This window comes from Falco biarmicus, chromosome 8 (genome assembly GCF_023638135.1).
Source record: "Falco biarmicus isolate bFalBia1 chromosome 8, bFalBia1.pri, whole genome shotgun sequence".
NCBI classification, from domain to species: Eukaryota; Metazoa; Chordata; class Aves; order Falconiformes; family Falconidae; genus Falco; species Falco biarmicus.
Genome location: NC_079295.1, coordinates 27,902,903 through 27,916,538, shown reverse-complemented (window position 1 = coordinate 27,916,538; position 13,636 = coordinate 27,902,903). Strand labels below are relative to the sequence as shown.

At 45.4% G+C, this 13,636-nt stretch overlaps 1 protein-coding gene across 2 annotated transcripts in view; it reads right to left on the bottom strand.

The window, feature by feature from the left end:
- Window positions 1-286: 286 nt before the first annotated feature.
- Window positions 287-13,636, bottom strand: part of MARCHF4 (membrane associated ring-CH-type finger 4) — a 112,674-nt gene continuing 99,324 nt past the window's right edge. For both annotated transcript variants that reach the window (XM_056350292.1, XM_056350293.1), the window contains exon 4: window positions 287-9,801. In XM_056350292.1, coding sequence (XP_056206267.1) covers window positions 9,440-9,801 — 362 coding nt within the window. In that variant the 3' untranslated portion in view covers window positions 287-9,439. The remainder of the gene's footprint in view (window positions 9,802-13,636) is intronic.

The following is a 13,636-nucleotide window of genomic DNA, read 5'->3' as shown; positions in this document are numbered from 1 at the left end:
CCTCTCTTCTCCAAACCATCAGTGTTATTGCTGCAGTAATCAACAGTTGCCACCAGCCTCTTCACACCACGTCTCTGCCAGTTCTATCCCTGCTCCCACTGTCATATCCCCTCCCCTTGTTTTTTGTCCTTCATTTCTGATTAGCACAGCTGTTCTTTCCAAGCAGCTCCTTGTCCTGCCCATTTTCTTTTCCCTGTTTTTTCCCTTCTCCCTCTCTGTCTCTCTGGGTGTTTTGATAGATTTACTGGAATAGACCTGTGTTTAAAAAAAAAAAAGGAAAAAAAAAAAAAGAAAGAAAGAAAAAAAGAGAAGAAAAGACTTACTTGGTTTCTAGGGGAAGGATGAGGAATGGACTTCACCTGTCTCTCCAGAGCAGGTTCCTCACATGTGCAAGCATTGGAAAGTTCTGTGACCCTTTGGCAGAAGAATTTTCAGAGCTTCTTGTGACCGTCTTTTGTCAGCTCTGTGTTTGGCTGGTGAAACACTGCCCCTTCTTTCCTCCTGAGATGGGGAGGCTGTGCAGCTGGTTGCACTGGACTTCTAGGCACATCGCTTTGAAAAGTGATGCTCTAGGCATTCAGTAGGCACTACAGAAACAAGGGCAGTCTCAAAAGATGTCCTGGGGTACAGCTTGCTCTGACGCGCTCAGCACTCAGGAGAGGGGCTGTGAATCTAGCCTAGCTCTTTACCAGCCCCTTCCTACCATGACGTGGGTGACTGCTTCCATTGTCCCCACTGTCTGTCTGCATGCTTGCTCTGAGCATTCCCTCTGTCTTGAAGTTCACACAGCAATTTGCAGAAGATAAAGACCTGGGGTAAGGGCTGGCTCCATTACTGTTTAGATGGGAGATGTCCGTTGTCAAGGGCAGTCCTGTACAGTGGGGAAGAACCTAGCACACCAGAGTAGGTACTCTGAAAATAACAGCTTTTTTCAATGCTTGCCTGTACTTACCTTGGTTGCCTCAAGCTTCTCTCTTGCACATAGGGAAGGCACTACTTATGAACCTTATAGTGATGTTCAGTAAAGGATTTTTGCTGTTTAATGCCATAAACAACTGGTAAGTCAAAGTGCTAACACATTTTGTTATATATGCTAAGCCATGGAATTTTCTTCAAATGCCTTATGTGAAGTCTTGACCTCTGATGTGTAGGCAGAAGATGAAAACTTACTGTATAAGGCCCTGTGTGGATCATGACCAGAAAGAAAGAGATTTTTATTGACCAGGAATGGCGGTAAACAAACAAGGAAGGAGGTAAGTTTCACAGTATGTGTTACAAGTTAACAGAGGAGAGGAAAAGATTAGCAAGAGTCGTTCATTTGCTTTTTTTATTATGTATATTTTCATTAGAAAACAACCTTGAACACCCAGGAATAGTTTTCTAATAAACGTAAGCTCATGAAGAGCACTTGGAAGTTTCCATTCTGGGTTCAGGAGAATGATGGGACAGTAACACAGTCGACATGGTCATTCCTTTTAGTCAACCCCTCCATTGTGGCTGATTGTTTCTTACATTGCAGCCTTCCTTTCCCCGTGCTTCCTGCCCTGAACAAAACCACCCCCCTCCCCCCAACCCCCCAGACATCTCTGTAGAAGTCTCAAAGAGAGTATTTCTGCATGGACACACCATTGAGTTATCTCATCCCTCAGTGAACATAGTGATTTCTTCCAGGCCTGGCTCAGGACCCTACCAACAGACCTTGGAGATCCATGCAGACACACTGCTTCCTCTCCTGGGCAGACCCTGTAGTAGTGAAGGATCAGACTGTAGTCCTTGGGAGTGATTTCAAAGGGGACTCGTGAGGAGATGCAGAATTAGCCTACTAGGGACTGTGCCTGCTGGGGATGAAGATCCAGGGAAGCGTTCTTGCTATCCCCACTAGCTACCTCCCTGTTTACTATCAGCCTCTCTGGAGAAAAAGTCCTGAAGGGGTTGATGCATAGCTATGGGCTGGTTGTGCTTCTGGAATGAGGAAGATTTCCTCCCCAAGCCTGGCCTGCATTGCCTACAGAGGGTCTTTTATATAACGGAGAGCTGACGTGTATGAGCTAAAAACATGAGGGACAAGGGCATTTTGCTTTGCCACCATATAAATCTGACAGAGATTCTTGCTCCCCTGTCAACAGGGCAGACCTCACGCAGTTTTACCGTGATCTAAAATACAAGTGGTTTGTCCTCACTGTGTTTTTGGCTCAGGTACATCATCCACTCTGGTTACCCTGAGGCTAAGAAACAAAAGATTCCCCATGCCATTATCCCACAGCTTGATAGCAGTGAAGGAGATGCTTGAAAGCATTTGCTCTTCTGGATCAAGAAGCTAAACTCCGTGAAAACGGTTCTGCTGGCAACACCAGTCTAGAGGGATGGGAAGAAGGTTTGTGTGCCTGTTAGCAACTAGTAGAAGGGCTGTCCACACTCTCATCTCTACCATTTAGTAGCAATGAATCACCCCTTTCCAAAGGAAAGTGAAGGTAGGGAGTAGTGAGTGGGAGGGGACAGGGAATATAATCTCATAAGAACATAGGTACTGGGATCAGCTGTGCAGAGAACATCATTTTTTGTCTCTCTAGCTGAGAAAGAAGATCAGGTGGGTTAGGTAGAAATCTGTTCATCCTTCTAGGAAAAAGGACTAAACTGAACCTCTGTAATGTGCAGAGGAAAAACTCACAGAGAAGTGTGGCAGGCTGGATTTTAAAGGAAAGTTGCCTTGTAATGAAGAGCAAAGAGCAGAGTAGCTCTGTCAGCAACTTGAACTGTGAAAGGATGAGACAGGCCACTTGCAGGGGCACGCTGGACCTGTGCAGTTCTTGTGATTATCGATATCAAAACTCATATAAGCTGATAGATGTTCCCACTGCCCATCAGTGACTGGCTAACAACAGGTTGTTACTCTGCCACAGTGGGATGCAACTGGAGACAAAACGTTCTCTCATCCAGAGGGAAGCTGTGGTCCCCTGTAGAAAGCTACACGCTAGGAAGGCTCCTTGGTTATGAGCAAACTCAATCACTCAGACTTTCTTTGAGCAAGCAGGGTGATGTCCTAATTCTGTTTGGTAAAGCACATCTTGATGCATAACATAACATATAAAGGATCATCTGCCCTTAGTACCTCTTCTCTACTGTTATTTTATTGTTTAAGTCCTGGGTATCAGAATCCTTCTCCTCTCTTCTCCTTTCTTCTCCACTCGGAAAAAAGGGTTAATAAGAGGATGTAAACAAGCTGGGAAAAATACTGTCAGTGTGGCTTGGAAAAGAATTTCTGTCTGACTCCTTGTCCCTGTTCAGAAATACCTCTCTTCTCAAACAGGTGTAATGGCAGGTGTTTGTGCTTTTGCATCATTGTGCTTGTTTGACTATGGTTCAGATAAGTTTGAGGGGTCTTCAGTCTGTTTCCTGCTGCTGGAGCTCATCATCTATTTTCCATATAGTTTTGCATTAATTAAATGCTCTACAATAATGAGCATGAGCCAGAGAAAGGCCAGAGGTCACACAAAAGCATGTCCCACTTCTGTCTTCTGTTTGCCTGAAGTTAAATCACATGTCATACTTTCCACATGGCAAATCCTAAGCTCCTGTCAAGACTTATTCAATATAGTTAAGTATTCTTTGTGGTTTGTTTGAGTTTTTTCTTTTCTTTATATTTTCAGGATAACATTTATAAATATATATGTATATGTGTACAATATTTTGCCTTGCAATTCCAGTTCTGGGACAGAAAAACATCATTCTTTCATCAAAGGAGAAATTCACCCACTGACCTGGAGGTAATTTAAATAATGAACTAAGGTAGTTTTTGATGTTTGTGTAAACAGCACAGAAGTGCCAGATTCTGTTCGCCTTGTATCCAGCATGATAGATGTGAGATCAAAGACTGCCTTCAGTAACTGCAGCATGTCAGACTTGCATTATTGAGGGAGATATTTCTAGAGCCATCAGCTCGTTGCTGTCATATGGTAACCAACTGATGTTTTCACTGTGTTTCCTTCAACATGGAAGAAGAGGGGAAGGTCAATGCAATAAGCTCCTACACTTGTTTCTTCTCTCAGGATTTAAATATGTCATTGTCTGTCAATGAAATCAATTTGCCTGTCTGGATGCATGAAGGATGTAGAAGACGCTAAAACTAGTCTGTGAGGAATCCTGTATCTGTCTGCCCAGATCTTCAGGGCTGGAGGCTAGGGATGGCAGAAGGGAGAGGCATCTGTTGGCTCAGGAACAAGGAGCAGTCACAGGTGAGGTGACAGTGGAGGGGAGGTTGGGATACTCAGCTGTAGTCACTAAGGCAATTGCACTGCTGACTCTTTCCCTCCAGGTGCATGACTGATGTACAATAGTAAGTGAAAGGAATAGGTCTTCTGGCCACGTGTTCTCACAAGGAGATGTGCAGGGGTCCTGGTGGATGAACCACAGATTCGAAGTGCTAATGGTGCAGCCTCCTCCTACGCTGCAGAGTAGCAGTGCTTTGTTCAGTCAAAATAATCTTTTGTCTCTGGAGGAAAACAAAGGGAAGATGCTTGAGTGATTGATCACCACACGTGGGCAGGGGATGGTCTGGAAAGTCTTCAGAATTGTCCACCATCTACAGGCATTATCTCTGACATTTTACTACTGACAGACACAAGGGCTTTGAGAAGGATGTGGTAGGGATGTGGTAGACATGAGTAGTATTTTCCTTTCTCCCTGGGTACAAACATGGTGGACAGCTGATGCCTGTCTTAACTCTGTGCTCCTGTCTTGCTCTTTCCTTGGGTTGCCTGTCACAGGAAGATAAGATGTGGACCTCTTCAGCACCTTGCTTGGGAAACCACAACAGGGACCACACCTGATTTACTTGAAAAACAGTCCATCACTTCTGACGTTTGAAATCGGAAACCACGTGCCAGCTGGCTATGTGGGTTCTGCTAGCACTGCGGACTTCTTGTGGCAACCAATTAACAGCAGGCACTGAGACTGGCAAAGGGAATATACAGCAAAGAGGACTGACTGATGGTTACGGAGTCTGACTACTGATACAGGCTTTGAGTGGTCCCTGTGTTCTCTGACGACCCTTGGGTTAGTGCATGTGCTTGAGCCACTGTAGGCACAGAGGAAGGGGGTCTGAACTTAGCAGTGGGTATTTACCAAGAGACAGGAGGGCAGGAATGGGAAAGCTATGGAGCTGGCGGCCACCGCTGATGTTTCAGTAGGCAAGAATAGCATTAGCAACTGACACAGAGCAAAACACCTCTGAAGAGCATAACCAGAAGAGCATTACCAGAAAGACCTGTAAAAACTGACAGAAAATCAGGAAACTAGCAGAAATCACAAGAATGAGCAGGACCACGCACACACAGTTTCTGATGATGGCTGAACACAGTCCTCCACAATGACCACCCCCAAATGGTATTGGAGGACCACAAAGCCCAAGAGCTGAGGGCTCTCCACAGTGATAGGGCCTGGAATTTTCTCCACTGGGAGAAACAGCTGCCAAACTCTGCAGGCTTTGTTTGTCGGTGGGAGCTGATCTGGCTGCTTTGTAACAAAACACAAGAACATCTCTTCAGAAACCCAGCAGACAAGACTAGAGGAAAGGTGTTGGGAAGAAGAGATGCCTTCTGTAGCATAGCTCTGCCCCATCTCTCCTGTCTGCTAGAATTCCCCCAATACACAGCGTGTTTTGCATGTCTTGGGAACATACTATCTCCGTTTGCACCTTTTAAAGTCCTGCATAGTAGCACAAAGGGGATGGCACAAGGAGGTTGTGGGAGACAAGAGAACTGTGCTATGGAAGGAAAAGACCCTCATCAGTATTTCTGCCATCCATACTTTGGGGAAGAAAGAAAAAGATAATCCAAAACCCCAAACCCCATACTAAATTTGCACTTGTTCTCTCAGGCTGGCAGCCTAGAAATTCATAAACTCAGAAGTACCTTGTTCTGGAGTAAACTGTTCTGAAAACAGTTTCCAATGGCTTCCCCGAGTTTGCATTGCTGGTGGCAGCCCTTCGGCTCCATGCTGGCACATGTATGAAGCTCTTTGAACAAGTTTTGACCTTCCTTTAGCCCCTCTGCCCATCAAGCCAGCTAATGACATGCTTCGTATTGCACAGAACACATACAATTGACAAGTTCATAGTGTTGTTTAAATATTAAACAGTCTAGACAGGCTTTTGAGTCTTATGCCGCTGTGAAAAGGCTCAGACCATGCCCATCTCTGAAATTGGGCTGCGGGATCATTTGCACAGTAAGACAGACAATAAGACTTGTATACATTGCCATGCAACAGAAGAGACCCCGAACCGCCAGCCCTAAGTGGAAAGTTTATTTCTAAGCACAATATATGGAAAAACCAAACCAACAAACCCCACAGATATAGAAAATGTTGTAGCAAATCCCTGGTCAAGTAGGACTTCATGTCTGTCACTACCCTGCACCTCACAGCTGCTTAAAATGTCATGCAATGGAGGAGAGGGCACTCGGACGACACCCTCTGCTTCGGATCAAGGAGGATCTCCAAGCAGGAGAGGGCCGATGGGACTCCCGCTGAGTGATTCGGACTGTAACCAGCAAAAGGGCAGCGCTGCTCACCCCCACCGCATGCTTTGTGACTACCGGTGGTAGACTTAGCACTTCGACAGGCTTTACCAACGCGGATTCTCACAACACCCCTGTGAGGTAGGTACGTATTGTTATTCCCCCTTTGTGTGGAGGGGGGACTGAGCCGAACAGCCCAAGGCTACAGAGTCAGTGGCAGAGCTGGAGTGAGAGTATGCAGAGTCCTGTGTGCTCAGAGTACTAGATCACACCACTCTTTCATGGCAAGTTGTGCTTCTGACCTCATAAACTTTTAGCTGTTAGCCAAATTAAAGGAATTTGACTTCTCCATGTTAAATGAGTGGAGGGCAGGGAGGGAAACAACATCATGTCTGACAGCTGTCCCTTCATCTGGGTATGCTTCCCCCTTCCCAAAACCACCATAATTACTCATCTCTTGGAATGAGGACAGCTTCCAGGACAGGTAGGGGGCGAGAGGCTGCTGTGTTTGCTTGATTTGGCCAGGTTTCTCTCTACTGTGGATCAGAAGCGGTTCTTCCAGAGACCGTTCGTTGCAGCACCTTCATTCTGGGGGTAGCTGCTTTTAGAGATGGTTGGAATTGCCCCTTCCCTCTCCCTCTGCCCACCAACATTGCTTCCTTGCCTCTGCCAAAAGCAATCTTTGGTAGCTAATAAGATTGGTCAGATAAAGGTGCAGTGGCCTCAGAAACCATGCCGTTTCATACGGGTCCTCAGTAAGTCAGCGTTCTTGGCCGGTGTTTCACCTCCCACATTCTCTGCCAGAGAAGTACCTGTTCTGTTGCATTCTGATATTCAAAGGGACACTGTCAAGTAATCAAGGTGAAAAATACAACCTGCCTTGAGGTGCTAACCTCCATCTTCAGCATTGCGGAATGGCTGGTTCAAACCCGGAGGTTGAAGTTTGACACCTTCTCTGGTCCAGAAACACCTGGCCCACGACAACATAGCTGCCAAAGGAGCTGGTGGCTTGTCTTTTGCCCTGACTCCAACAGAAGCTGTGAGAGGTGCTGGTAGGACGCCGGAGGGCAGTTGGACACAGCCATTGTGCAACGCTGCTCAGCACTGCTGCTAAATGGATGCAGTTTGGCTGAAGTCCTAAATTATGCGGGGAGCTGGGTTCAGGCTTGATCACTGTGGGTTCAGTGTTTTGGGATCACTGAGCTGTTGCTCCTCAATTAGCTAATCTCTATATTTTTAGGGCTCGGCTCTTAACTTTCTTCGTGGCTGTTGTACTGGCAAAACAGCTCGACCCCGCAGAGCTGGGACATACCCTCCGCAGAGCGAGGACAGTCAGCAGGAAATCGGTAACGTGGATTTCCTCCAGTTGCAGAAGAAAGGTGGGGAGGAGGCGGAATGGGGTGGTGAAGGGAATGGGGTGAGTGGAGAGAACAATACGTGCCCAAATGGAAAAGGACAAAATCGGTAGGGAAAGAAATTTTATTTTCAAGCTTGTAAGAGAATATTACAAACAATGGAGAGTAAAAAAAGCCCAAACCCTAAAAACTATTTAAAAAGTACTTGACAGTGTCCCTTTAATATCCACAAATGATTCAGCCATTGTGCATTGAAAGAGAATGTTCCTGAAGAGCAACCGGTACCTTCGAGGATATATCCCAGAGAAGGAGACCTATTAGAAGTGTTACATATTCGATCAGCAACTGTGCTCCCTCTTCAGACTCTCTCTTGAATGATTGAATGGTATAGACTCAGTAATAAACTAACAGACTGGATGTGAAAGGCTCAGCCTACAAGACTGAGTGAGACTGTTGCAAACTGAGCAGCAGGGATACGGGGGGTGGGGGGGTGGGTTGGAAATAAAAAAGATTTACACCTCTAATGCATGACTGTCTGAATCAGAAAGGAAGCAGAAACCCACTGAGACGGGTCAGCTTCTTGTGATCAAAGGGAAGGAAATCAACCTGGAACGTCTGCATGGAAAATGATGTGAGTGGCAAGATCTGGATGCTGGATTTGGGGTTATGAAGGCATAAATCACACCAGTACTTGTGCTTGAAACACCTGTGGAGAGTTTGTACAAAATTTGCCAAAAATGCCTATATGTCAAATAAAGGTCACGGAGCGCCCTCCCCCCTCCCAATTCCACCCTCACAAATCCCTTGTCAGAAACACTAAGAAAAAAACCCAGTATTTTTGGTGGAATTTGGGTATGTCTGGATTTGTTAGATTATCTTGGTGGGATGATTCAATCTCTCTTTCTGTAAATCAATACTGAAAAATCCCCAGCCATTTCACTTCAGGTATCCTACGATAAATTGAACAAGGCTCCAGAGTGACTCATGAAATAAAACAACTCACAGCCCTGGTTAATCACAGTCTGGAAAATAAAAATACTCCAAATATTTCGTTCCCTTCCTTGTTTTTAAAATCTCACACTGTGTGTTTGTGTGTGCGTGCGTGTGTTTACAAGTTGTGTGTACAGAGGGTTACCGATTCCAGGTAATAGGATTTGTAAGACATGCTAAACCGTCTGTTCCTCTGCTTCCCCAGAACTCTGCCTACTCAGTTTGTAGTCTGTATTGCACTTGTTTTGTTGGGTTTTTTTGTGATTTGTGTTGTTGGGTTTTTTTTCTCTTTTTTTTGTGTGTTTTTTGTTTTTTTGTTGTTTTTTTTTTTTTAAACAGGCTGGAAAATATTAACCTCTTTAGCATGAGTGTGCAGCTCTCCCTCCACCTGCTTTTTCCCTCAGCTGGCCAGGTGCCGCCTCTTGTATTTTGTGCAGTTACCAAAAAAGAAAAGGAGAGGAGGAAAGAAAAAAAAAAAAAGAAAAGAAAAGGAAAGAGAAAGAAAAAGGCACACCATGCTCCTCTGCTTTATGAGTTCTTTGTCTCCTCCGCTTCGTGTTAAGGCCTCCTGAATTCCTCGGCTCAGACCGTCGTGACCCTCATGACGAGCTCTCTGTTACTACTAGACTGACTCCGCTGTTCGTGAGGCCTCAGGTGGCTGAGTATATGCAGGATGGTGTAAGCACAGTGGTGGTCAGAGAGGGTGCCTGTGGCATGGCCGGCAGCCCGTGCCCCGCTGTCGGCTGGCGCGGAGTTAGTGGCTGTACCACCAGTGGAGGACGAGTGGGTGGTTTGGGAGGAGGGGCGCTGATTTGTCCTGGTCCCTGTTTTTTGTTCCTCCATGTCCTTTGTTTTGTCATAGTTCAGCACTTTCCACTGCTGATTGACCGCCTGCCACCGTTTAAAAATCCGGTAAACCGAGGGCCCTTCGTGTATTATTAGACCTGGAGGGAAGGGGGAAAGAAATAAACATAAAACAGAAACAAAACTTTAGACTAAAGAACCATAAACCTAACCCAGCATCCTGCCCCCAGCTAGCTGGTTAGCTCAGCTCTCCCTCAGCCAGTGCTTATTCAACAATAAATCATGTATTTTAATTACCGACTGGCAGAGCACTGGTGCTCCAGTCTTGCTGGATCCCTTTTCCCCTGAATTAGAAGGATTACAGCTTTATCTCGGCAATCAATAAACGGACTGTGAGTGCAGCAGAGTGAGTTATGCTCTTAGAGCAAAACAGTGTCTGTTTACCACTAACGCCCAAGGTTTAGCTGTCCCCGGACTAGTTTTGCCTGCTGCATGGGCGTGATTCACCAAGCTAACGGTGCGTGTTTGCAGGGGGTGTGCCTGGCTCTGACGTGCCAGTGACGTCTGCTGCAGCAGCATCGTGTGTGTGCACAGCCCCAGCCTCTCCCCTCACACACCGCAGCACGGCAGACGTGCACATGGAGGCCAGAGGTGGCAATGGAGTGGAAAAAAGGGGCTGTCTATACCTGCAAATGGTTTGTCATCCTAGGCAACGTTTTCCTCGTCTGCAGAGCAGGTACCTCATCCGTATGTCACTGCTCCCTTCCAAGGGGAAACCCAACACACTTGAAAGAAAGGGCAGATGAGTTTACACCCTGCGTGCACTGAATATGCACGTAATGCCCGTGTCCTGCTACCCATCTGCATGCATCAGAGCTATGTGGGGGGTGGCAATGGGCTGTAGGACACCTGCGTTAGAAAGAGTGAGCAGCTCAGGCCCTGCCACCCAGCAGTTAGCTCACCTCCCAGCAGTCTGTCATCCTCCCCAGCCTCGCGAGAAGATTGAAGGATTAAATAATGTTAGAAGCTTTTAGGTGATGACAGTACTTGAGTATTGAGCTTTGTTATTCTTCAAACTGCCAGGCTCTGCCTAGACCCTTTGAAAGCATTGGGTCCAGCAGCGGCTGCAACACTGTGCAGCTCTCCAGCGAGGCTGAAGGAAGCTGCAACATCTCAGGTAGACTGGCTTAGCTGACACACTGTAACGCAATTAACAAGCTTTGCTAGAGAGTGGGATTTATGCAGCACGAGGGGTGTCTGAGTCTCCCTGAGTCTCCTTGTTTTGCAGCAGTCTGTCTGTTAGGGAAGTGCCTTTGTGCCCCGTGTAACTGAAGCCAGAGCAGCTGGTAGGACTGGGTGATTTAGCACATGGGTAGCTTCCTTGTTCCTAACGATGGCTTCACCATTCTTGGTCAGGATCAAGATTATCAGAAATATTTCTAAGGAAGAGCAGCTGTCTTGCCTGCCTGTTGCAAGCATATAAATACAAGAGCAAAGAAGGAAAGACCCACAAGAAATAAGAAGCAAAATCATGCCTAAATTAGGAGGTTGCCTTGACCAACAATGTGTAAAGAGATGATGGTCACCACAGAATAAAGTGGTTTATGGCTATCCCTGATGAATCAAATGCTATGGCTTTCCCCTCCACCCACTTTTCCTAGACTGTTCTAGTTTCTGATGGCAGATAATTACTGGAGTAAACCTGTGCTATATCAAAACCCCAAATATCTGAAGGTCATCCTAACCTTAGGGCTGGTCTCCCTGTTGCTCACTGATGGGACGCAGCCACCTGGTTTCTTAGGGTCTGCATCTAATTTTACAGAGTTTAAACCCCTAGCTTCAATACAAAGTGAATTTCTGTCCTCTCTGGTTCTACGCATAACTAGAAGCCCTGCTGACCTGATCACAGATTATCTTCATGGGATTCTCATATTCATGGTAATGGGGTGCTGAGCCTGCTTACTGGCTGTAGAAGTAATTACACGGGATAGTTTAAGATCATTTAAAATCTTAAGATAGTTTAAGATTATGGAGATCCGGGTGGTCTGGGACAGGTTATGGCAATGGGCACTACAGTACAAGGCAGATCTTCCCTCTGATTCTGACAGACCGCTGAGACTGAACAGCTGTAACCCTGTAACCCTGCAGTGATGCCAGCTTTTCATAACCAAGCACCATGATGTCATAATAGAAAATATGTGGGTTTCCCTCCCCACTTTGAAACACGGTTGAGAATTCTGACATCTTCTGATCAAAGCATCAACCGTAAAAAGCAGGACTTAGGAAAAGCCTGCAGCTCCAGCCAAGGAGACAGAGCTTTGAAGCAGGCCTGAAGTGGATCAGCCTATGACAAGGGACATTAGACATATATTTAAATGAGCTGTCTGATCTGCAATGAATGAAATTCCACTCTGATCAATGACAGAGTCAATGTTTCTCTGAGACCACTTTAAGCCTTGGATAAAAGAGTTGAAATCAAATGTTTTCTCCCTGGCTGTAGAACATTCTCCATAGAATCAAATGCATTCTCCAAAGTATTAAACACTGAGCCAGGATTGTAAATCTATTCTTAATTACCTTATCACAAATATTTAATGCGCAGCCTGATTCAAGAGGGCTGTTTATAAAATTCTTGTTTGTTTGCCTTCTAATTATAAATGTTTATGATCTTTTGCAATTAACTGTATGATGGTGATGGATGGGTTGCTGAGTCAACTGAGCACCTGTTTTCTTAGATAATTTTGGTTTCCAAATATTTATAAAAGTACAAAATAACTTGTTTTCATCTGTATTTACTAGGCTCTAAATTACTTATCGATTTCCCAGTGTCAAGCTCAGGAAGCTGTAAAATTAAAAAGGAACCAAGTGGAGGTGTGGGCAGGGAGGTGGAAGTAATAGTGATTCATTTGCAAGAGTAAATGCCAAAAGTAAGCAAGAGTCCATCAGTTTATATCAAGCTGCAGGACACTTAATGTTCCCATCAAAATGAATTTTGTCTGCCTGAGATAAATTAGGATTGGAATTCCTATGTTCAGCTCTGTGCATCCCCCTACAGAAACACCCCTCCCTTGAGGATCATTCTTGTTTACAGAGGTGAAACTTTCCAATTAAAGGCCAGACTTAAGTGGGAAATCCTTCAGGAAGAACTGTATTCAACTAGAAGTGTCCAGCTAGAAGCAGTTATTCCATAAGCCAAATCCTGTGTACGTGGGGAAGCTAATAGGTTGTTGTCAGTGTCTCTCTTTGTGCACGTCTCTCTCTTCAATACAGAAATGTCTATATGAGAATTTCAGACGGATTCTGGTAGTGGCTTCGTCTTTTCTACTCTTCCCAAGTTTATCTCGCCCTCTTCTGCTTCACAAAAACTGTTCTATATGGATCCTCTGTGAAAACCATCCTCTTTGGAAGGAAAATGTGAGTTTCATGCAAAATGTGTTGGTCCAGATTGGTGTCCAGTCCATGACTGTGGTCTTGTTTGTGGTCTCGGTGAAATGGAACTCCAATGGAACATGGGCACTGAAGATGTGCAGTTCTCATTCCCATTTTCTCAAATAGAGACCTGGCTGGACCAACATCAGAAGAAATTCCTTGAGCTGAAAATTGTTCAGTGCTGGAAGAAGTGTTCCAGGGAACTATAATACACGCTTGTCTTGTTCTTATTTCACTCTCATGCCTGTTTGTGGCCATTGATGGAAACAGAGCAGCTGGCCAGATGGAGCCTTGGCCATTCTTACATTCTTAGACATTGCTACTTGCACTGGATGGTGCCATGAAAAGATTTCCCAGATGGCTCTGGAGCTGGAGACAGCCCATATTATGAGATAGGGTCATTAACCTGATAGCAAAGTCTACAAAAAAAAGAAATATTTCTAATGCCTCTGCTTGCGTTGCTACATTGATGTGACTGTGCTGTTCCCAGGACACGACATGAGCTAACATGGTAGAGCTAACCCAGTGAGGTGCTCTGAATTAACA